The 25,155-nt window shown below is 34.9% G+C and overlaps 2 protein-coding genes across 2 annotated transcripts; both read left to right on the forward strand.

Moving 5' to 3' along the window:
- The first annotated feature begins 2,800 nt into the window (after positions 1-2,800).
- LOC121223704 (uncharacterized) lies at positions 2,801-5,901 on the forward strand. Its single transcript, XM_041105895.1, has 3 exons — positions 2,801-3,013; positions 3,459-4,752; positions 5,681-5,901. Exon 2 carries the CDS (start codon positions 3,462-3,464, stop codon positions 4,335-4,337), a length of 876 nt encoding a protein of 291 aa, XP_040961829.1. The 5' UTR covers positions 2,801-3,013; positions 3,459-3,461; the 3' UTR covers positions 4,338-4,752; positions 5,681-5,901.
- A 16,098-nt stretch (positions 5,902-21,999) lies between these two features.
- LOC121223705 (probable polygalacturonase) lies at positions 22,000-24,561 on the forward strand. The gene is made up of 6 exons (XM_041105896.1): positions 22,000-22,295; positions 22,574-22,909; positions 23,048-23,168; positions 23,246-23,420; positions 23,520-23,590; positions 23,685-24,561. Exons 1-6 carry the CDS (start codon positions 22,260-22,262, stop codon positions 24,392-24,394), a joined length of 1,449 nt encoding a protein of 482 aa, XP_040961830.1. The 5' UTR covers positions 22,000-22,259; the 3' UTR covers positions 24,395-24,561.
- Positions 24,562-25,155: the final 594 nt, after the last annotated feature.

Here is a 25,155-nt window from a genome sequence, read left to right on the forward strand (position 1 = left end):
CTAATATTATACTTAGACTTGACTTGACTCATGAATACCTCTACATGAGGATTGTCACACAGTTTGCAATATTTAAAATTTAAATGATTTAATTAATATTTTCGATAGAAAAACAACAATTTAATTATTTTTGAAAAGTTGATAGTTAAATTTGGTTGAAAGTTAAATTTAAATAAAAAACTAAATTGAAAAAAAAATATTTATTTTGTTTTCTTTCCACTTCAAAACAATTTCTTTTTACTTTCTTTAATTTTCTAAAACATAAATTTTTTTTTGAAAGTTTGATCAATTAATGAGAAATGAAAAATAGAGAAATGGTTGTTATTAGTAAATGATAATTATGAATATTATGAGATGCATAAATTTAAAATTATATATTTATGATAATAACTAGAATGGCAGTGGAGTTTCTTTAACAACATTGAAAATTGGAAATAGAATTGTAGGATACTGGATATTAGACTAAGAAAGGGATTTGGGGCTATAAAAGGAATTAATCAATAAGATTAGAATCAACTTAACTTAGTGGGAATGAGCAAAGGGTTTATGTTATTTGTTTTTAGGGTATAATAAAAATAATGTAACAGCCTGTTCTGGGCCTAGTCGGAACAGTGGTTTCGGGACTACAAATTCGACAAGGGAAAATATGATTATTATTATATTTTTATGGTCTAAAATTTTGCGGAAAAAATTCGTAAAAAATTCGTTCAAAAATTTCGACGTTTGGGCACTCAATTTAGTTAAAAGGACTAAATTGTAAAAAAGTGCAAAAGTTGAGTTCTACATGTTAGAAGTGTCAAATTGTTATGAAATTCTAAATTGGAGGTTCTTATGTTGTAATTAGACCATTAGTAAATTGATGGACAAAAATAGGTATAGAATTAGTAAATTAGATTTTTTTAAGTAAGGACATTTTAGTCATTTAGTAATAAAAAGAAATAAAATGGGAAAAAGATGGAAAAGTGGTGTCATCTTCTTCATAGTTGCTGCCAAATTTTGAAAGACACCATAGCTAGGGTTTCTTTGCTTTCTCAAGCTCATAGTAAGTGCATCCTAGCCCCGTTTTTAATGTTCTTTGCATTTTTGAAATTCTCGTAGCTTGGTTTAGCTTATTTTATCAATGATTCATGTTAGGGTTCATATTTGGAAAAATACCCATAGGTGAAAAGTGTTTATTTTGCTGTTTTATGGTGGAATATGAAGCTAGAAATTATGTTAAACAACTTTTGCTAAGCGATTTTAAACGAAAACGGGTAAATTGACATAATCGGTAAAAATACCTAATATTCAAAAGTGTGTGTTAGAGTGAGAATTTGATGTTTTCATAGAAGGGAAAAATGTTCAGCATGTCATAAAACATGAGATTAAGCGATGAAGTTTAATTTCCGAGCTTAGGGACAAAAGTGTAATTATGCAAAAGTTTGGGGGTAAAATTGTAATTTTTCAAAAGGTTGGGTGGTGGATTATTTTAATAAATGTGAACATTAAATGAGTTAAATTTGCCATTATAGATCAAGAAAAACGAGAAGACTACCTCAAACGGGGAAAAGAGAAGATAGTGGAGTAAATTGCAAAATTTCGATATTTTGCACCGAGGTAAGTAAACATGTGATTTAATGCATTATTTTAACATTATTTGATATATGTTGAGATTTATTTGAACATAGAATAAATATTTGATAAAAATTCTAAAAATGTGGTTAAGTTGGGAAAGGTGGTAAAGTGTTGAAAATATGGGTTCCGGTTGAACACTCGGAATAAGCCGGAGTACATTGAATATAAAGGGGGTTGCTAAGTGCTGATTCCCCGAATCATTGGTGGTTGCTAAGTGCTGATTCCACCGTATTTTAAATCTGAAGGGGGTTGCTAAGTGCTGATTCCCCTAAGAGGTTGCTAAGTGCTGATTCCACCGTATTTTAAATGTGAAGGGGGTTGCTAAGTGTTGATTCCCCCAAGGGGTTCCTAAGTGTTGATTCCCTGAATCATTGGTGGTTGCTAAGTGCTGATTCCACCATATCTTTGAATGTGAAAGGGGTTGCTAAGTGCTGATTCCCCGAATCACTGGTGGTTGCTAAGTGCTGAATCCACCGATAACGGTTGATATTCCGAGTGTTCAACGAGGAAATTGGAAAGGTGAATATTTATATATGGTGGAAAAGTTTATGGGAGGAATAGTGGGTTTGATACTTAATCAACCCATGTATAAGATGGGAGGAAGTATCAAAAACTACAAAAGAGCAAATTAAATATAAAAGTGTTTTGAACAACAACAGTTGGGAAACTTTGAAAAATCACCATAAATGGTGTAAAATGAATTGGAGGTTTAATAATATATGAAATTAAAGCTGAGTGAGTCTATTTTCATATGAAAGAAACAGAGCAAACAAAAGAGTTGTATATTTGAGGATATTTGAATTTATTTCAGACAAGGCTGGATTGATTTCGAAATCCCCTATTCCAACTTTGGAAAATCACAAAAAATTGTAAAAAAATAATTATGGCCTGAAATTTATATTCCTGGATTCCTTATTGAGTCTATTTTTAATAGAAACAAACAAGACCATTGTTTGAATTTTTTACAGAGAGTTAAGTAAATTTTAGTAAAGGGAGGTCAGAACCATCGGGCAGTGAAACAGGGGAAAGTTTAAAGAATAAACTGTACTAATTGGCTAAACCAAAAAATTTTTAAAATTTTATGGTGGAAAGGTACATGAGTCTAGTTTTGGGGAAAATTTACGTAACTTAATTTGGAGTTCTGTAGCTCCAGATAAAAATAAATTAGTGTCTATGACGCAGAAAGACAATTTGCTGGAAATTAAACAAACTTTGAAATTTATGTGTGATTAAAATTATGTTGCTATGAAATCATGTGGGAAATTTATTTATTTGTCATATGTTTACTTACTAAGCTATATGCTTACTCGTTTTTATTTTCCCTTGATTATAGTGACATCAGCTAGCTTGGAATTTGGACGAAGTCAGGAAATCATCCACACTATCATCAACTTTTTGGGTATTTTGTAATTAATATTTTGAAATATGGCATGTATAGATGACTTTATGTGATGTGGTATAAATATATATAGTGTTGTTCGGTTTAATTTGTTGGTGATTATTAATGGAAAAATTATGTCTGAACATATATCTGTAATTGGTTGGAAATATTGAAGTTGTTTGAAATTGTTTTTGGAAAGTTGCAGGGGGTTTTATGTAAAAACAAGCAGAAATGTTGCCGAAATTTTTATAAAAAAAATTATAAATGTTTGAGTTCTAGTAATCCTCATACTCTGTTTCGGCAAGGAATACGGGTAAGGGGTGTTACATTTTAGTGGTATCAGAGCTACAGTTTAGTCGGTTCTCGGACTAATAAAATATGTGTGAAAGTCAATCTATACATGCCATAAATATATTGTGATAGTGTGATGATTTCTGACAATTTAAAATTTTGTTTGATATAGTAAATGGATCCTGACCGAAGTGTGACAGATGATGTTGAAAGTAACGCGCCGGCTCCCACACAAGGGACTGCTCATGAAGAAAGTAGACATGAGACGCATAGTCAGGATGAGGCTCAGGAAGCCTTCCTTCGAATGATGAGTAATTGGTACACAGAATTTGTTCGTGCAAATCCGAATGTTAAACCTACCCCACCCTCTCTTATCCCTCAACCGGTCCCCGTAGCTCCACAAAGTGTTGATTTGGTGAGATCAAGTAAACCTCCCATTGACAAAATCCGAAAGCATGGGGCTGAAGATTTCAGGGCTAATGTTGATGATGATCCAGAAAAAGCAGAGTTTTGGCTTGAAAACACTATTCGGGTATTAGATGAACTATCTTGTGCTCCTGATGAATGTTTGAAATGTGTTGTGTCTTTACTGAAGGATTCAGCATACCGTTGGTGGAAAACATTAATATCAGTTGTTTCGAAAGAAATAGTTACTTGGGACTTCTTCCAGGAGGAATTCAAAAAGAAATATATAAGCCAACGGTTTATTGATCAGAAACGCAAGGAGTTTCTTGAGTTGAAGCTGAGCCGAATGTCTGTGGCAGAATATGAAAGGGAGTTTGTCAGGCTCAACAAATATGCCCAGGAATGTGTGCCCACGGAGGCCATTATGTGTAAAAGATTTGAAGAGGGGTTAAATGAAGATATCAGACTGTATATTGAGGTTTTAGAGTTGAAAGAATTTGTAGTGCTGGTTGACCGAGCCTGTAAGGCTGAAGAACTGAGTAAAGAAAAGAGAAGAGCAGAGATGGAAGCTCGAGATGTAAGAAAAAGGTCAATGAGCAGAACATTTCAATCCCAACCAAAGAAGCTTAAAGGGATGGATCCATGACCAACTGACTCAGTTGGGTATTCACGTAGGGACCGAGGGAGGTCATATTCTAGAGCTAAAACTCAAGCTACCTCAGTGGCAAGTGTGGGCAATGTGGGGAATACTAGACCTGAGTGTCAACAGTGTGGCAGGCGACATGCTGGTGAGTGTTGGGGATTTAAACTAGCTTGTTTCAGGTGTGGTTCTCAAGAGCACTATATAAAAGATTGCCCTGAGAGAATAGAGGAAGAAAAACTGCAGAGAGCTGGATCGGGTGATATTGTTAGCAGAGGTAGACCACCGAGGAATACTGGGAGCAAAGTCAGTGGTAAAAGTGTGGCGAAAGATATAGCTGGGAGATCAGAAACTAAAGCGCCTGCCAGAACTTATGCCATACGTGCTCGTGAGGATGCATCATCTCCCGACGTGATTACTGGTACATTTTCTCTTTATGATATTGATGTTGTTGTTTTGATTGACCCTGGGTCTACTCATTCATATGTATGTGTGCATTTAGTATCTAGTAAGAAATTGCCTGTTGAAAATACTAAATTTGTGGTTAAAGTATCAAATCCTTTAGGCAAATATGTCTTAGTCAATAAGGTTTGCAAGAATTGTCCTTTGATGATTCGAGGTCACTGTTTTCCAGCTAATTTGATGTTGTTACCATTTGATGAGTTTGATGTTATTTTGGGGATGGATTGGTTGATATTGCATGATGCCAAGGTAAATTGTAGACAGAAAATCCTTGAATTGAAGTGTGAAAATGGTGAAATTCTTCGGGTTGAGGCAGAGGAGCCGAATAAACTACCTATGGTGATTTCGCACATATCTGCTCAGAAATACATGAGAAAAAGATGTGAGGCTTATCTTGCTTATGTGTTGAATACTGGTAAAAAAATAATTATGGCCTGAAATTTATATGCATGGATTCCTTATTGAGTCTATTTTTAATAGAAACAAACGAGACCATTGTTTGAATTTTGTACAGAGAGTTAAGTAAATTTTAGTAAAGGGAGGTCAGAACCGTCGGGCAGTGAAACAAGGGAAGTTTAAAGAATAAACTGTACTAATTGGCTAAACCAAAAAATTCTGAAAATTTTATGGTGGAAAGGTACATGAGTCTAGTTTTGGGGAAAATTTACGGAACTTAATTTGGAGTCCTGTAGCTCCAGATAAAAATAAATTAGCGTCTGTGACGCAGAAAGACAGTTTGCTAGAAATTAAACAAACTTTGAAATTTATGTGTGATTAAAATTATGTTGTTATGAAATCATGTGGGAAATTTATTTATTTGTCATATGTTTACTTACTAAGCTATATGCTTACTCGTTTTTATTTTCCCTTGATTATATTGACATCAGCCAGCTTGGAATTTGGACGAAGTCAGGAAATCATCCACACTATCATCAACTTTTTGGGTATTTTGTAATTAATATTTTGAAATATGGCATGTATAGATGACTTTATGTGATGTGGTATAAATATATATATAGTGTTGTTCGGTTTAATATGTTGGTGATTATTAATGGAAAAATTATGTCTGAACATATATCTATAATTGGTTGGAAATATTGAAGTTGTTTGAAATTGTTTTTGGAAAGTTGCAGGGGGTTTTATGTAAAAACAAGCAGAAATGCTGCCGAAATTTTTATAAAAAAAAATTATAAGTGTTTGAGTTCTAGTAATACCTCATACTCTGTTTCGGCAAGGAATACGGGTAAGGGGTGTTACAAATAATAATTTAATAATTAAAAAAAGATATTTGTCATCATCTTAAAAATTTTTTTGCTCTTCTAGTAGTGAACAGAATAAACAATCAACATAAATTGGTTCCGCTACTTTGTAATGTTATTAGTTAGTATAAATAATTAATATCGTCAACTATGTTCAATTAAAACGATGGTGTCAATTTTTTTAAAGAATACTATTTCCGCACAAAAAATATTTTATCAAAACAAGTTCGAATGAGTGTATTTTTAAAAATTTGTATCATTATTTTCAACATTATTCTTATTGTTATATAACTATTAAGTAATTTTTTTAATTTAAAAATATTAAATTTAATAGTAGAATTTTAATGGTGATAATAACTAAACTTATAAATAAAAAATATAAAGAAACTAAAATTAAATTAAATTTGAAATGTAGGAAGTGTATAAGTATTTAAAATATATTTTAACATTCAAAATTTAATTTATAATGTGAAGTGTGGGCCAGGAATAATTAAAGGTTGATATAGATCTGTTGAATGTGCACAGTAAACCCCTAAATGGGCCTTTTGAGTCTGATCCCAATTTTAAGTTAAATATTTCTGGACTTGACCCATCTAAATATACTATTTGGGCCTATGGCACCAAAGTTTGGTTAGCCCCTTCCATTGGGTTGTAATTACAAGTGCCTAAACAATTTTAAATTTAATGCATGTATTTTAGACTATGTTTATTTTCCAAGTTTGCTTGATAGAGAATTAAAGGATACAGAATTAAAGGGTAGAAAATTAAAAGGATAGAAAATATTTTTTTTCATTCTATAAGTATGTCCAATAAGAAAGATGGAAAAATGAAAGTAAAAAAAATAAAATTTTTATACATTTCATTCATTTTCTCTCATTTCATCATTCTAATTTGAAATGATCGATTTTTATGTATTAGAATGAAAAATGATCATTTCTTCTATTTTTTTCCTCAATTTTTTTCTTACCAAACACACTCAAAATTTATTGTCGTACTTGATATCTCAATTATTCTAAAGTCTAACTCTTTTTTTTTTGAGTTTAAAGCCTTGTGCCAGTCGTGGTCGGGTAAGGTAATATAATTATTTTTTGCATTGTTGTTAGTGTAAAAGCCTCTTTGGAAGTTTTGTTCAAGCAAGAATGAATTACTAGTTTTGTTCAGTAAATTCAATTTCTCTCTTAATTGTTATTTCTTATTATTTTCAATAGGGTTACTAACATGGTATCAGTCGCCTGATTTCTTGGGACCTCATCTCTCTGTCGAATCCATGGCAAATTCCACCGACTTTACTTCTGCTTCCTCCTTTTCCAGCTCTTGTTTGATTCAACCATTTCCTTGCGATGATACAGTAAAGTTAGATGACGAAAACTTTGTGCAATGGCAACACGTACGATTAATTATTAAAGGTTATGAATTGCAAGGTTTTTTAGAGGGTACGTTACCTGTTTCGCCTCGCTTTGTGGCTTCTCTATTTGTAGTTTGACTCCGAATCCTGATGCATCTTTCTTTATTCAACAAGATAAGTTACTTGCCTCTTGGTTACTTTCTACGATTAGTGCCTCGTTACTGTTTTGTTTTACAATTGCCAAAACAGCTTGTGAAGTATAGAGCACTGCGAATCGACTCTTTGTTGCTGCTACTGGTGCTAAACTGTTTCGAATTAAGCATGACATGTGCTCAATCAAGAAAGGAGCATTTACCGTCAAGGAGTATATTGCCAAGATACAAAATATCTGCGCTCTGTTGGAGGCGTCTGGATCTGTCGTCTCGGAGGCCGAAAAAGTAGAGGTTATCCTTGCTGGTCTCTCGTCGGATTTTGATACGGTGTTAACGCTGGCATTTTTCTCCTTTGAGACACTTTCGTTTCAAAAGATCGTCGATGTTCTCCTAGAGTTCAAGAGTCGATAGACTCATGCGATGCATGATATGGAATTTCATGCCAATGTGGTTGAAGTCCCTTCGAATACAATGGTGGCCGATCCTGGTCGTGAAGGCAGTCATTCTTTCTATAGTTCTCGTGGGAGTGGCTTTCGACCACTGATTCAATGTCAGGTCTGTAGTCGTTATGGTCATCTGGCACAGCGGTGCTTCTATCGCTACAATCATGACTACGATGGTCCGTCTCCTTCAACCATGGGACGACTCTCCTCTACTCATGATGGCCGAAATTTTCGTGGTAATAAGTTTGTTTGATTTAATGGTTTTTCTAGGCAGATATTCGTCCGACAAGAATAACACTGACAACATTTTCTAGCGATCCCTCGTGGGGAAGGTGGCCACCGCAGCAAAACTGTATTTCATGTCTATCGCAAGTTAGGGATTCTCATCCCTTTACCTCTAATTTTGTTTGTTAGGCAGGCCGTGTAAGTGGGCCTAGTAGTGGCCCACGTTTAAATGGTCCATATGGGACCCTGTCCATGCCGCGTGAGATGGGTCAGCAACTTGGGTCCTCTCCTACTGTTTACGGACCACCTACAGCAGGCTGAACTGTTGGGCCTCCTGATTTTGGTGGACAGGTTAATGTTGGTCCAAACCTTAGTTATTCTTCTATGGGGCCGAATGTCAATTGTGTTGGTCTTGATGGCCACACAACTACTATACCAAATGGTGGATCCAGTGTTCCATGGCAGACTAAACCAAGAGCTCGAGTTATTGATTTTGAGTCATCGCCGTGTCTTGGGCTGCCCCGTGTTCCCGACTTTCGTGCATCGTATTTTTCGACTGTTTCTGGGTCCAATACAAATATCACTCAGTATGGTTGTAATTTCAATAATAATGATTCGTATATTCCTATGCTTGTTGGAACTTCATCTTGGTATCTGGATTTGGGTACTACATACCATGTTTGTCAGGATGCATCTGGTTTAAATGAGTCTACTTCATACTTAGGTACTTCTTCTCTTTTAATGGGTAATAGGACCCCTGCTAAAAGATCTCATATATTGGAAATTCTATTTTGCCTACATAGAAAAATTTACTATAGCTAACGAATGTTTTGTGCGTACCGAGTATCTGGAAGAATCTTGTAACATCCCTAACCCGTATTCGTCACTAGAATAAGGTTACAGAGCATTACCGAGATAAACAGACCAAAGATAGACCCAAAACATGCATTAGCAACAAGTCGAGACTAAACTGAGTACTAAAAAAATTCATAAAATTTCAAAATTTATTCAAGGTGCAAAGGGACACACACTCATGTTTGAGGCTGTATGGACATTCGAAATAGGACACACAATTGTGTCTCAGTCCGTGTCCATACCCGTATAACTCTTTGAATTGGGTCACACGGTCAAGTCACACGCCTGTGTGTTGGGTCGTGTGTAGGTGCAAGGGTCACACGGCCAAACCACATGCCCGTGTACTAGACTGTGTGATCAATTCTGAACATTCTGTTTTAAAATTTTTAAGTTGCAGATGGCACATGGCCAGAACACACGCCCATGTGCTAGGCCGTGTGTCACACACGGCTAAGACACACGCCAGTGTAGACGAAAATAGGTTATTTCCAAGGCCAGTTTTCTCACCCAAATTTGCCTTGCACCTACATTAACACTTCAACACATTCCCAAGCCAATTCAAAACATTTAAACCAAGCCAAATCCAAGCCATATACATTATATATTACTTCATTTAACCAAATATACAAATTTACTTGCTTACTTGATCAAATATTCATATGCATAGTCCATACTCACTTTAACTATAATCTTTTTACCATACGCATTAACTTGATAAGACACATATATATACATCAATTTATATATCAATCACAAGCCATTTCAAATGGCTAGTTACAACCAAACATGTATGTGTCAACATTGATTATTTAACCTATACATGCCATTATAACCAAAGGTGTGTTACTAAATATATCGAGATGAGCCGATGGATAGTGTGATGATATATCCGTCAAACTTCCAACCCAACGAGCTTTCAAGTTACTATAAAACAGAGGAAATAAAATAGAGTAAGCATTTTATGCTTAGTAAGTTCATAAAACGGGAAATTTAACTTACCATTCAATTACAATTAAAATAAGTATTCAAAGCATACTCAAACAATTTGGCCAAAAGCCCTAATACATATTTTCATCAAGCATGTTAGTCAAGTCATGTAATTCAAATGAATATCAAGAAACCTATATGAGCTCATCAATAATACAATTTTCATATACATGTATTTAACACTTCGTCTTCAAGTATTTATGAGCATGTACATATCATATCTTTGTATTTTAAATATTTCTTATAGTAATTCATCTTGAATTCATATCATCTCACATCAGAACTTTACTTATTGAATCATTTAAATTATCGATGGATACAAGGGTAGTACACATGAAGTGTACGAATTTGAACTCCATCAATTCATATTCGGGAGTGCTCCTTAGAGCACAAAATCATTCTCTCGAGCCATACAACGGGAAGCTCATCTGGGCTTTATAATGGGAAGCTTATACGAGCCAATAACGAGTAGCTTCGAAGAGCCATTAATCACGAAGCTTCTGTTGGAACGCCGACACCCCTACGGCACGGCGAAAAAATAAAACATTCGGCGATCCTAATCATGGATCCATGTGTGAGGAATGACTTGGGGTGAAATAAAGGTTTTGAAATTACCGAATCTTTATTCTGAGTAGATACCGATGCCTCGGCAACGAGTAATCTGATCTACTATCGAACCAAGCCGCAATCTATTGTGACTCCGACCTCTACGTAATCCACCCAATTGACAATGAAAGGAAGGAATCCCCAAAATTGTTTTGGAAAAGACTTTGTTTTGACGGCTGCTAGACCCACCAAACAAAGAAAAAAATAAGATTTTATATCTATTTTTAGGGTTTCTAGAAATTAAATAAATATAACAATGTTTTTAAACCGAAAATTATAATTACATTAATTATAATAATGATTTCGGTAAACTATATATTTATTTGAATTTATATTTGAACCAAATTAATGTTCTCATTATTCGTACAACAACCTTGTACATATAATGTATTCGATATTTGATTACCTAATTAAATTAATTCTATAATTAGTTTAATTTAAGTGATAATCAAACACAATACCAACTATGTTTTATTCCGTTCATTTTAACTATAGGGTATGACCCTGTAGGTTCTTGTAACGTTAGCAGTAACACTAGAACGATTCCAATGTTACAAACAATGAGTGACACCTAGCAATGCATCATTGCTACCTAAGTCACAAGAAATCATGATTCGACATAGCCTTTTTATGATTAACCTTTCATGCAATAATCCTTAAGTCCTTTATCTCTGGATTGGACACAAGTCATGGAACAGTTACACTTGCATAGTCCATCCCATGTTCCTTGATATCTTAAGTAGACTATGATATACAAATAAGTATGGCATCTCATATCAGCTTATTTGAGCATGGCTATGCATTTCTAGTCTCACTCAATCAAGTGGCCTAAGATATTACTCCCATTATGTAGGAGGGGCTTATCCTATATCGATCAACCATATCCCTCTACACAGATCGTGGTATATCCAACATCAGCCTTTATAGAACAACCAGTTACGGTGTACGTTTGACTGTATCAAAATATACAACTCACGATGTTGGGATTATGATGATCTCAAGTTTGAGGATCATATACATATTAATCACTATGAGTAATGTTGTGATAATTACATAATAATCCAAGAAACATACTCATAACGGGTCAGTCCAATATGTTATTCTCTAACACACATATTCATGCATCGATTTTGACATTCCATATCAATGATAACTCTTTATCATCAATCAACTACATGTTAGTCTTAATGCATTATCGTTGTCCTAGCCAACAATAATACTTGACTAATGACCTCTTAAGAATAATCATATTATTCTCAGGACATTATTATAAAACAGTTTATTTATACACATAAAAAAGAAACTGAAATAATAATGGCAACACCTTATATTAATAAACATGATAAATCAAGTATGTTATTACAACCATCTCATGATTGATCTTTGAGCATACTCTAACAGCTTTTGATAGCCATATATCGGAAAGTTCAAGCAAGTCATATCCGGAAGCTCCGGAGAGCTATTAACGAGAAGCTCACAAAGAACCTTTTATTGGGAAGCTCACGAAGAGCCATATAACAGGACACTCATAAGAGCTATGGTGTGTCCACAACACATACAGGATCACAACCGATCAGGATGCTCCGAAGAGCTATTAACGGGAAGCTCGCAGGAACCATATAATAGGAAGTTCAAGAGGGCTAATATCGGGATGCTCTTTTGAGCTATGATGTGTCCGCAACATATGTAGGACCACAACCAATTCGGGAACCCTGTATCCATCGAATCTCATTTATCTTAAATGAGACTTAATATTTATCAAACATCGTTGGATATGTGATGGTTTTTATATACATGGCACATATACATTTCAAATACATAACATTCAATTTAAAACATATAAATATACAATTTAGTTACACGAACTTACCTTGACAAATGTTTGTGTATTTAAAATTTACTAATCCGACACTTTATCTTTTCCATGATCTAGCTTCGTATTTGATTTATCCGGATCTATACGAGTAAATTTAACTCAATTTAATACAATTAATAATCAATTCAATTCACATCATAGGAAAAATTACCATTTTGCCCCTATATTTTTAATTAATGACGGTTTCATCTTTAGGCTTGAAAAATGAAATTCATACGATTTAATATTTATCCCAAACCTAGACGATTTATACATATTTACAATTTAGTCCCTAAATCACAATTTCATCAAAATTCACTTTACAAAAGTTATTTATCTATCAACAACCTTTCATTTTCTACCATAAATTTCATAATTCATGTATATTCATTCATGGAAAAACCCTATTAATTTGATAACTTTGCAAATTAATTCTCGAGATAGCTAGATTAAGCTATTACGATATCAGAAATATAAAAATCATTAAAAACGAGACTTGAATGCTCACCTAATTAGGCCAAATAAGTTTCTCCTTCTTCAATTCTCCATGGCTAGGGTTTCCATATTTTATTTGGGAAAGATGATGATAAATGATGATATTTTACTTTATTTTATTATTTATCATCTTTCCAATTTTATCCTTTTCTTTTTCTAATTTTCCATTGATAACTAATCATACTTATCTACTAACTCTTCTTAATGGTCTATTTGTCATATAAGGACTCTAATTTTGAATTCTATAGCTATTTGATCCCTTTAGCTACTAGAATTCAACTTTTACATTTTATGCAATTTGGTCATTTCTATCTAATTAAACATGTAATTGATAAAATTTTCTTAACAAAATTTTTATACGATTTTTCTATCATACGTTAAACCATAAAATAATTTTAAAATATTTTTTTACAGACTCAAATTTGTGGTCCCAAAACCACTGTTCCAGTTTCACTGAAAACGGGTTGTTACAAATCTTATGTCTGTTTCTCAGTTTGCTAATGATAATAATGTTTTTTTTTAATTTCATCCGTCTTATTGTGTTATTAAGAACATCCAGACATAGGAAATTTTGCTGCGGGGCCACACTCGTGATGGTCTCTACCACTTTTCAGTTGTTCCGTCTATTTCATCTGGTCTGGCTCCGTCTGTTCACAACACTGGGATCCAAGATTGGACTAACACTGATGATGTTTTTACATTATGGCACCAAAGATTTGGTCATCCTTCTGCCTCAACTGTGAAACTTGTTCTTGATAAATGTCAAATTGTTACTAATAAAAAATGTCTTGATAATATTTGTATTGCATGTCAAAAAAAGAAATCACATAAATTACCATTTTCACACTCTACTACTGAATATATGGATTTATTTGATTTGGTTGTTTCTGATTTGTAGGGGTTGGCTTCTGTTGTCTGTGGGGGTAAACTATACTATGTTTCGTTTATTGACATGTGTAGTTGTTTCACATAGATTTATCTGATTCAATGTAAATCTCAAGCAGTTGAGTGTTTCCTTCAGTTTCAAAAAATGGTCAAAACGTTGTTTACAAAGGAAATTAAAGAATTTCAAAGTGACTGGGAGGTGAGTTCCGTGCCTTCGCAGCGGTTTTGGCTAATCATAGTATTCTTCATCGTCTTTTTTGTCCACATACGTCCGACTAAAAAAGTGTTGCTGAGCGTAAATATCGACACATAATTGAAACCGATATTACTCTTTTGGCCCTAGCCAATTTGCCTATGGATTACTGGGGATATGCTTTCTCTAGTGTTGTTCACCTCATAAACCGTCTCCCTACTTCGGTTTTGAAAGGATAGTCTCTGTATAAGGCTCTTCATGGTCGTGAACCTGTATATGATCATTTAAGGGTGTTTGGTTATTGTTGTTTCCTGTATCTACGCCCGTTTTTGCGTCACAAATTAGATTTTTGTTTCCAGCTATGTACATTCTTAGGGTACAGTTCATAACATATATGCTATTATTGTCTCACACCAGATGGTAAGGTCATTCTCATTCATCATGTTATTTTTTATGAATGTTGTTTCTTGTTCAATTCACCTGCATCGGACACTGCCCAGTATAGTCTCTGTATCACATATGTTCCTCTTATTCAGCCCTCTTGGTCCACGACGACTGTAGCTTCGTCTACTGCCACTTCCCATTCTGCTCTCACTTGTAGTCCCCAACAATCTGTGTCGGTTGAATTACAGGTTAACTGTGGCCCCATATAGTCTATGTCGGCCGAAACGACAATTGAAGTAAATTCTAATCATATGATCTACCATCTTTTCGCCTCGTCAAATAGGGATAGTTGTCCTGGTCCAATTAATATATCTTCGGCCACTCCGTCTATTCCTCCAAAAAATACTTATTTTATGATGACTCGATCTAAGACCGGTATTTTTAAACCCAATGTTTTAACTGTTAAAACTACTAATTTTGAGCCACGCACAATTGAGGAGGCTTTTGTTAATCCAGATTGGAAATCAGCAGTACAAGCTAAATTTGATGATTTAAAAGCTAACTTTACCTGGGAGCTTGTTGAGTTACCTCGTGGTTGTAAGATGATTGGGTGTTAATGGCTTTTCAAAATCAAGAAAAATCCTGATGGTACGGTAGCTCGGTAAAAGGCTCGATTGGTGGCAAAGGGCTATTCACAGGTACTCGGGCATGACTTCAGAGAAATGTTTAGTCTGATGGTCAAACCTGCTACTATCCGAACCATATTATCGATCATCATCTCTAATGGTTGGCAACTTCGTCAGGTCGATGTGAATAATACCTTTTTAAATGGGGATCTCACTAATGAAGTATTCATGCAACAATCACCGGGCTCTATTCAGTCTGGACCAAATGGCGAGCCATTGGTGTGTCGTCTGACAAAGGCGTTATATGGATTACGACAAGCTCCGCGCGCCTGGTTTAATAAATTGAAGCATTTTTTTCTTGTGGTTTTGTCTTATATAAGTTTGGTACATCCTTATTTGTTCGATTTATGTCCGACTACATCATTTATGTTTTGGTCTATGTGGATGATATTATTATTACTGGAAGTTCGGCCGCTAGTATAAATAGTTTTATTCAGTAGCTACATAAAAAGTTTTCCCTTAAAGACATAGGCGAGCTTCACTTCTTCTTAGGCATTGAAGTCACTCGATCTTCCACGGGGAATCTCCACTTATGTCAATACAAATATATTTGGGATCTGCTCGACAGGAGTTCTTTAGCTAGTGCAAAAAGTGTTCATACCCCGATGGTCAGTTCTTCTACTTTGTCTAAAGATGAGGGAGATCGTCTTGATGATCCCACTGAGTATCGAAGTCTTGTTGGTGTACTCCAATATGTGGTCTTAACTAGGTCTGATATAGCTTATGCGGTAAATCGTATTTGTCAATTCATGGATGAGGCTGAATATCGGTGTCTTGCAACTGTTTCCAGTGGTATTACTTGGTTACTCTCACTTCTAAAAAAACTACATATCAGTTCGTTGATCCACCAGCTGTTTGGTGATACAATTCTAATGCAATAGAAGTTGCCGCCAATCCGATCCTACACTCTAAATTCAAACATGTCGAACTTGATCTATTTTTTATTCACAAAAATATGGCTGATGGTTCTTTAGTTGATAGCGAAGTGCCGGACTATGACCAAGTTGCTGATATTCTCACAAAACCATTATCTGTTTTTACTTTTGCTCAGTTTCGTAGTTTACTTTGGGTCTTACCTATTGAGAAGCTGGGTGAATGTTAGAGTGTAACAACCCAATTTTTAGTGGTGTCAAAAATAGTGGTTCGAGACCACTAAATCCGATAAGTGAGTTCAAAAATTTTATTAATTATTATTTATGAGTCAAGTATGATTTTAGAAGACTTTTGAATTAGTAATTTTTTATTTAGAAGAATTTATTAGATTAGTTAGTTTCGAAGACGAGGTATCGAGACCTCAATTTCATAAAATGAGTCGTAAATATTTTTATAAATATTTACGGAGTGTTATTAAGTTAGTATTAAAGTTTCGTTAGAAAATTTTAACATTTTGATAGTTAATTAATTAAAAATGACTAAATTAAAAAAGGTGTAAAACTTGCTAAAGTGATAAAATAGCCTAAATAAGAGGCTGGATGGCATGATTGTAGAAAAATCATGAAATTAGTGTGAACAGGGGGTAAAATTGGAAATGAAATAAAACTTAATAGTTAAAAATAAGATTTAATTGAATATCTAGACATTTCTTCATAATTCTCAGCCAAAAACACCATTGAAGAAACCTTAAGAAGCTGGTTTTCATATTTTGCTACATGTGAGTTCAAATTCTTACTCTTTTCTTGAAATTGTTGTATTTTTAAGACTTTTGCAACTTGGTCCAACTATCTAATTCATTAGTTTTTGATTTTCTGAGTAATCTTGAAAGTTACCATTGATGAGTACTGGATGTTTATGATGAATTAACACGGATTTGAAGCTTTAATTTTGTCATATGATGATTTTATCAAGTGATTTTAAGGGAAATTGATTTTAGGACCAATTTGTGAAAAAGATTAAATCTTAGGGTTTGGTATTAAATTATGTTTATCAAAGGTTGTGTAATTGTTTAGAATATTTAGATAAAGTGTTACTTGAGGAAAAATTAGCTTATTTGATGAGCTAATTGGTGAGGGACTAAATTGTAAAAACTGTAAAAGTTAGGGTAATTGTGCAATTTAAAAAATTGAAGGGTATAAGTGGTGAAGTGAATTAGAATTGAAACATATGCTAATGAATGAATAATTTTACATTTTAAATCAAGAGCCCTTTGGCCAACGCGAAAAAGGGAAAATAGTCGAATAATCTCTGAACCACTACAAATTCCACAATTTAACCCAGGTAAGTTCGTATGGTTAAATTTTAATGTTATATGTTAATTGATAAATGGTATTTTGTATTTATTCGTAACATTTTTTGAAAAAAAACTTATTATTAAATTTATGAAATTGGATCAAGTGTTTGAAGGGAACGGAACACAGGATTGAGTATTGTCGTTAATTGCAAAAGAGGAATTGATGGAAAAAATTTCCCAAGTAAATCAAGGTTCAGCAATTGTTGCGAACTCTAGTTTTGCTTTCCGTTTAGTTCTCATGAGCTTTAGTCAACTTATATGAGTTTCAGATTAACCCTTATGGGTTTCAGTTCAGCTCTTTTGAGCTTCAGTTTAACCCTAATGGGTTTCAGTTTAGCTTTTCTGAGCTTTAGATTAACCCTTATGAGTTTCCGTTCAGCTCTTATGGGTTTCCGTTCAGCTCCTATGAGCTTTCGTTCAACATTTAAGGGTTTCTGTTTAGCACTTATGTGATTCTGTGCAGCCTTTGGGATCCTGTTTACGATGTACTCAAATCCGCAGGACGTTTTCTAATTAGACAATGATCTGTAAGTGTTATATGGAATTAATGTGGAAGAATTTAAGTTATTATTGATATTGAGCTTAAATAAGTGAATTCATCAATCGAAGTTATGATTGGCAGGAAATGTTTATGAAATGATTTACCTAAATAAATTATTATAGTATGTTAGGTAAGATTTATATTTAAAGCCAACGAACTTACTAAGTTTCATTAAACTTACTTGTGTCGTTTAATGTTCTTTGTAGATTTTTAAGAAGTTCGAAGGATCGGATCAACATATTGGCCCACACTATCTAGTTTTCTCTAGTAGATTTTGTTATACATTTTATGATTTATATGGCATGTATAGGGCTGGATTGGAAAAGAGTTAAATTTGAAGTATGGTTATGAATGACTTATATATATGCTTGTATGCATGTATTTAGTAGTAGGTTTTGGTAAATCAATGAATGAAGTTATTTTGGTAAGCTTAGGCAATTGAGTTTTGTGATGATATATTATGTTTAAAACATGATTTTTGGCTTGTGTTGATTTCTTGATTGGGGCTATTTGATGTATTGAAATGTTGTGTATAGGTTGATATAAAAAAGGGTGAGAAAAGTGACCTTAAAATGGCCTATTTTCGTCTACACGGGCAGAGACACGAGCGTGTGTCTCAGCCGTGTGTGACACATAGCTTGACACATGGGCGTGTGGTCTGGCCGTGTGTCCCATGTACCTTAAAATTTCAAAATACAATGCTTAGGTTTTAACACACGGCCTAGCACACGAGCGTGTGGCTTGATCGTGTGACCCCTGCACTTTGCACACGGCCTAGCACACGGGCGTGTGATTAGCCATGTGACCTAAGTTAGAAAGCTACACGAGTATGGACACGGGCTGGGACACGGCCGTGTGCCTCACATTGAATGCCCACACGGCCTAAGACACGGGCGTGTTTCCTGCTCACACGGTCGGTCACAGGGGCGTGTGTCCCCTTCTTCTAAGAAAATTTTTGAGATTTTGGGAAAAGTTCCCTAAGTATCCAGTTTAATCCCGATTCACTTCTAAGGTGTATATTGGGCCTTGAGGGCCCATCTAAGGGACAATATGAATGTTATATAACCGATTCTTGATATGAATAATAAAAGTTGTGAAATATCTGTAATTACTTTGTAAAGTCTGGAATTGCTCCGTAACCCTGTTCTAGCGACGGATAAGGGTTAGGGGTGTTACATAGAGTATAGGGTCGGTTAGTCTGTTACTAGTTTGTTATCTAAACTGGTATATTGTTAGCAGCAGTTAAACGTACTCAAGTATATAAGCTCTTTCTTTGTACATATTCAAGCAAGAATGAATTACTAGTTTTGTTCAGTAAATTCAATTTCTCTCTTAATTGTTCTTTCTTATTATTTTCAATAGGGTTACTAACATTTATTAAAAGGTTCACTTGAATTAAGACCACTAGAAATCATTCTCATAATCATGTGTGTGAAATGACTACGAGTAGGTTTTAGATTTATACTTAGAAAATGTATTTTTGATAGATAAAACTTTAAAATATCGGGTCGTGGTAACATTACAAAATTCAAATCTATTATAGTTTTGTTATGGTGTTTGCTATTACCGACCCGTTACTCATCTACTCGACTGAGATCGACCCGATCCTCTTTACTCTAACAATAACAATCTGTATAGTTTGCATCTCCGTATGGGTTCGCACATGGGATGTTCACATCATCATGCAAGCAAACTCAGGTCTGGAAAACACATATTAATCGTAGGATAGAATATATATCACCATGCATAAGGGTCTACTTAAGACATCTTATCTAGAAGATCGTACCATATAAATAGGAAAATTAACCTCTTTAAATGACAAACACACAAAAATACTCACCAAGTGTCTGTCATAGTTAATAAGTTAATAAGGATAGTGTGTCCTGTTTGGTGGTGGGGGTTGCCACGCATGCAAATGCTTCCTAGTTCTCGTCTCTCTGTTGGTATTAAGAAAACTCCAAACTCCGAACCTGATGGGAGACTGACTATTGCCACTCACGTGAACTGAATTAGGGTATTGCTACTATTTACTCTATTCTTATCATATTTAAAGTTTAGAAACTGGTATATAAATATTAAACAAAGATGATATGCGTCAATTGATATTTTTACAAATACATGTAATATCATATAAGATCAACCTATTTTCCCGCCGGCGGTAGTCACAAGAATCACATATTTTTACAACCAAGTGTCTAACTGATATTTTATGTGCAATTCTGTCAAAATGGATATTATTAAAAAAATATTGATGTAAGAGAAGGCATGGGTAAGGGATAATATAGTTCACAATTTTTAAGAGTCCCATTGGACCAGAATGGATTTAGTGAGACAACCTGGGTTTCTCACACAGGAATGGGACTCATGTGAAACTTTTTTGACTTGCTACATGATTTAAGAAGAGGCCAGAAAGCTATTGTTTTCAACCATAAATGCCCCCACTCTCTGTCGTTTAAGGGGAGTGGCATTCACATTAACATATTTAACAACGTTCATTATAATCCAGAAGACAAACTCATTTTTCTTTAATGCCAATGCAATGATCAAAAACTTTTTGAGAGCAAATGGGTTGAAATTTGTAAATTTGGAAGAACGATTAAACCCTATCAATACACCTCTTCTTCCAAATTGTAATGTAAATATAGAGATTGGTTCTCTAATAGTAGTAGAAGCTAGAAAGGTGGTATATTCTAGGTGAGGAGGTCAGTAATGATGAAGAGAATGGAGGGAAAGGGACCTACCAATATATTCACCCGTGAAATGGGTCGGCAATGGTGGTGGGGGTGGATTGGAGGCAAGAGTGCAAGGGCCTCACGAGATGAAAACTTTTTAAGCTAACTCCAAGAAAGTGACCTCAATGAGTCTATAATGGGGACCCATTTCTATTTTCTAGCAGAACCGGCCGAGCAGCAAAAGATTAAAATAAAATAAAATAAAATAAACCCAAAGCCTGTTTTTGTCCACAACATAAAAAGGTCACAACTAAAGTCAGAAGCCTAAAAAAATAATAAATCAGCCACCCCTAATTGCAGCCTTGCTTTCCTCCAGGGATCCATCATCGTTATTGCCACTAGCTTGTGTTTTTGGTTGGTAAATGGAAATAATATATGATGATAAAGTTCCATACCACACTCCCAGGCTACTCAGAGTACTAAGTGCTAACTCCACGTTTCTCCCATTAACTACAAAATCAGACAATGAAAATGGTGCTCTTCCTTATCGATTCAGTTGAGAATGTAATACTAGCCACAAATTTATTTCTCAAATTTGAAAAAAAAAATGCAAAATTACACGTCTTTAAGAGAGAGAAACTACAACTATTTCTGTTAAAGTTTTTCGAGAATAATTGAGTTTAGACATTACTTCGGTAATATTTAATCATTTCAAAAATAACAGCAAAATGTTATTTTTCTCTCTTTTCTTCCTTTCTATCAAATAATCACATGAACGACTAATTCTAGCATGATACACTTCTGATAAAAAAAGTTATGCCAATTCCAACAATTTTTCTTTTTGATTTGAAAATAGTTTGAATTGGATCCTTTCAATTTCTATATCACAAATAGACTTATGAGGTTGTTCCAACTTATTGATTTCCATTAACTAACCCTAGATCCTTGTCCTTGGAAAATGAATGTTTCTCTTCGAGCTTTATCATGTAATATTTACATTACAACCCAACAAAAAGATGGATTATAATAGAACAAAGGATGTCGAGCAAAAAGCAGCTTCATTTCTACATAATGGGAAGTGGTGGATTTTGACATCCACAACCGATCATGTCCTTCAAGTCGCATGTTGCTTTCTACCACATCGTGTAGAAATAATTTTTTAAGAAATATGTATATTTTATTAAACTAAAAAAAATGATGTTTATATAAAGAAAAAAAATCATAATCAATAAATATCTAAAAGAACAATAATAAATTGAAAATAATTAAAAATAGCTAATTATTTTAAGTGCAAGAAAATATTGAATGGTAAAGTAGAAACAATACTTCAATATGGTGTATGAAGCAGGAAAAAGAACCCTATTAAAAATATCGGATTTTTCAACTGTGTAAATATATGTATACCTAATTAAATAAATATTTAATATATTACTAAATAATATAAAACTAAAACTAAACCCTATCCAGCTATACTTCAAAAAAGAAATACAATATATCTCTACTTAAATGTAAAACTCCTACGAGTTGTAAACTTAGCATAACGCTTACAATCCTACTTGAATTTATATTACTGTCCAATTTGAACAGTGGAGCTCTCACCTTATATATAAGACACCATTTGTCTCTCTACCAGATCACAAAGCAAGTCTTCCAACAATGGAGTTGGCAAGGATGATTCTCATGAGAATTCAAGTAAATTTCCTTTACACCTTTTTTTCCCCAGCTTTCTTTCCTTCACTTACAAACAAAACAAATAATGCATATATGCACTTGGTTTGAATCAAAAGAAAGCTGTTTTGGGTCTCTGCACCAAACTATTTTTATGTCAATCTAAAACGCCCATTGTTCCTTGACTTGCTTGCTCCCTTCTGCACTCTTACTTGTCCTTCTGTTTATAACCAAGCTTCTAACTTCACCTTAATAATAAAACGCCTAAAATGTGTACTTACTTTGCCTTGTTGACCTTGCAGGTGACTGGGATAGCCACACTCCTTGTGTTGGTGGCATTAATTTTGGGTCAAAAAGGAGCTGAGGCCAGGAAAGGAAGGATATTGGAGTCGTTTGAGTACATAGCTATGAGTTGCAGAGCGCACTCTGCATCAATAACTGATTTTGGAGGAATTGGTGATGGGAAAACATCAAATACTAAAGCATTTCAAGATGCAGTTAATCATCTGAGCCAGTATGCAAATGATGGCGGGGCTCAGTTATATGTTCCTGCTGGACAATGGCTGACTGGGAGCTTTAGCCTCACCAGCCATTTCACTCTCTATCTTCACAAAGATGCTGTTCTCCTTGCTTCTCAGGTGTGATTCGTTGCATCAACTAGCAATTGTTAGTATAGCATAGTATAGTTGGTGATTTTTGAACAAATATATTGTTAGCATAGTCTTAGGTAGCCCAGACCCAGCTACTGACTCTCATTGCTTGATTAAGTGATTCAGGATATGAGCGAATGGCCTGTTTTGAAGGCTTTACCGTCGTATGGTCGAGGAAGGGATGCAGCTGGTGGAAGGTTTGCCAGCCTTATATTTGGAACTAATCTCACTGATGTCGTTGTTACCGGTAGGTTCACGAACGCTTTTATATATCAACATTCATTTTCAAGACAATAATGAGCCTGTTTATGTGTTAATTATCAGGGGCCAATGGTACAATCGACGGTCAAGGTGCATTCTGGTGGCAAAATTTCCACAAGGGCAAATTGAAATACACCCGACCTTACCTAATCGAATTCATGTACTCGGACAATATCCAAATTTCCAACCTAACCCTTCTCAACTCTCCATCATGGAATGTTCATCCAGTTTATAGTAGGTAAAAAGCATCATATATGCTTTCTTCAATCACATCCGTCCACGTGGGAAATGACATTGATTAATTGAATTCTGGGGTTTTTTCATTTATATGATGCAGTAACATTCTCGTACAAGGCATCACCATTATTGCTCCTATCACATCTCCAAACACAGATGGTATCAATCCAGGTATAGTGTTTATAAGTTTCAACCCAATAGTAATTTTCAAAAACTGATAAGTTGTTCAGCTCTGATCACTGTTTGTGTTTAATTTGATGATCAGATTCTTGCACGAATGTTAGAATTGAGGACAGTTACATAGTTTCGGGAGATGACTGTATCGCAGTGAAGAGCGGTTGGGATGAATATGGGATCTCATTTGGGATGCCCACCAAACAATTAGTCATTAGGAAGCTGACATGCATTTCTCCTTACAGCGCAGCCATTGCGCTGGGGAGCGAGATGTCGGGCGGAATCGAGGACGTGAGGGCCGAAGACATCACGGCCATCCATACGGAATCCGGGGTCAGGATCAAGACTGCTAGAGGAAGAGGGGGATTCGTGAAAGACATATACGTCAAAGGAATGACTTTGCATACCATGAAATGGGTGTTTTGGATGACAGGGAACTATAAAGCACATGCTGATAATCACTATGATCCCAATGCATTGCCGGTGATTCAGGGGATTAATTACAGAGACATCATGGCGGATAATGTGTCGATGGCTGCCAGGTTGGAAGGGATTGAAGGTGATCCTTTCACTCAAATCTGCATATCCAATGTCACGATTGGAATGGCAGCTAAGGCTAAGAAGGTGCCATGGACTTGCACAGACGTCGAGGGGATCTCGAGTGGAGTAAGTCCTCGGCCATGTGACCAACTACCAGATCAAGGGCCGGAGAAAATCACGGCTTGTGACTTCCCTGCAGAGCCTTTGTCCATTGATAGAGTGGTGCTCAAAAGTTGTACCTATAGGATGAAATACACGTGACTGATGGTAGCAAAGTAAAACTAAGTTTGGTAGCTAGATGTAGCAAGAGCTCTCATAGTTGGGATCTTATGGGTTTCTGTTTCTTAATTATCTTATCAAGTGTTACATTTATATAAATATACAAAACCAATGCACTCTCATCTATGGAAGAAACTGCTTCTAAAATACATGTCGGAAGTATCTTTTTTATTTCAGCAACATCTACAAATATTTTAGGTAGTTCCATAACAAGTAAAGATCGAACAAGTCTTGGGATCAGCAGTTCCAGCATACAAAAGCCTTCGTAACAAGTAAAGATCAGAGGAACTGTAGTATATAAGAGTCCAGTCGATGGCCACGTCTGTGTGACTAAGAAAAAGGAACACTAGCAGTACCAGTAGCAGGGAAATAGCTTGTGGCTTCACCTGCCACAGTAATATCCAATCTCAGATTGAACACCATATGTGAATTTGGAAATACCAAGGACTTCATTACCACAGTTGTTTGTATTGCCATTCTGACGACTTCTCACAAACATAAAAATTTAAAACTGCCCCCATTCCATTCCCGCGTCATATCCCTAAGAGAGTATGTTTTCAACATTCAATGTCAATTCTGGCAAGATCATAAGCCATTACAAATTTAGAAAAGAACTACACAAAGAATTTACAAGTCATATATGTTTACAAAGCATGCATGTTAAAAATGAGGTCCCTTCACATCCCGCTTTTCAACACACTAATCATCGTTCAAACATGTAAGACTTACATTGTGAAAATTAT

The sequence above is a fragment of the Gossypium hirsutum genome, chromosome D11, assembly GCF_007990345.1.
Source record: "Gossypium hirsutum isolate 1008001.06 chromosome D11, Gossypium_hirsutum_v2.1, whole genome shotgun sequence".
Classification (NCBI taxonomy): domain Eukaryota; kingdom Viridiplantae; phylum Streptophyta; class Magnoliopsida; order Malvales; family Malvaceae; genus Gossypium; species Gossypium hirsutum.

Bases quoted from the DNA above. Each gene is read 5' to 3' on its own strand.
- LOC121223704 (XM_041105895.1), top strand. From the start codon at position 3,462: ATGGATCCTGACCGAAGTGTGACAGATGATGTTGAAAGTAACGCGCCG.
- LOC121223705 (XM_041105896.1), top strand. From the start codon at position 22,260: ATGGAGTTGGCAAGGATGATTCTCATGAGAATTCAA. The intron at 22,910-23,047 runs GTGTGATTCGTT...TAAGTGATTCAG, and splicing joins CTGTTCTCCTTGCTTCTCAG to GATATGAGCGAATGGCCTGT. The intron at 23,591-23,684 runs GTATAGTGTTTA...TTTGATGATCAG, and splicing joins CACAGATGGTATCAATCCAG to ATTCTTGCACGAATGTTAGA.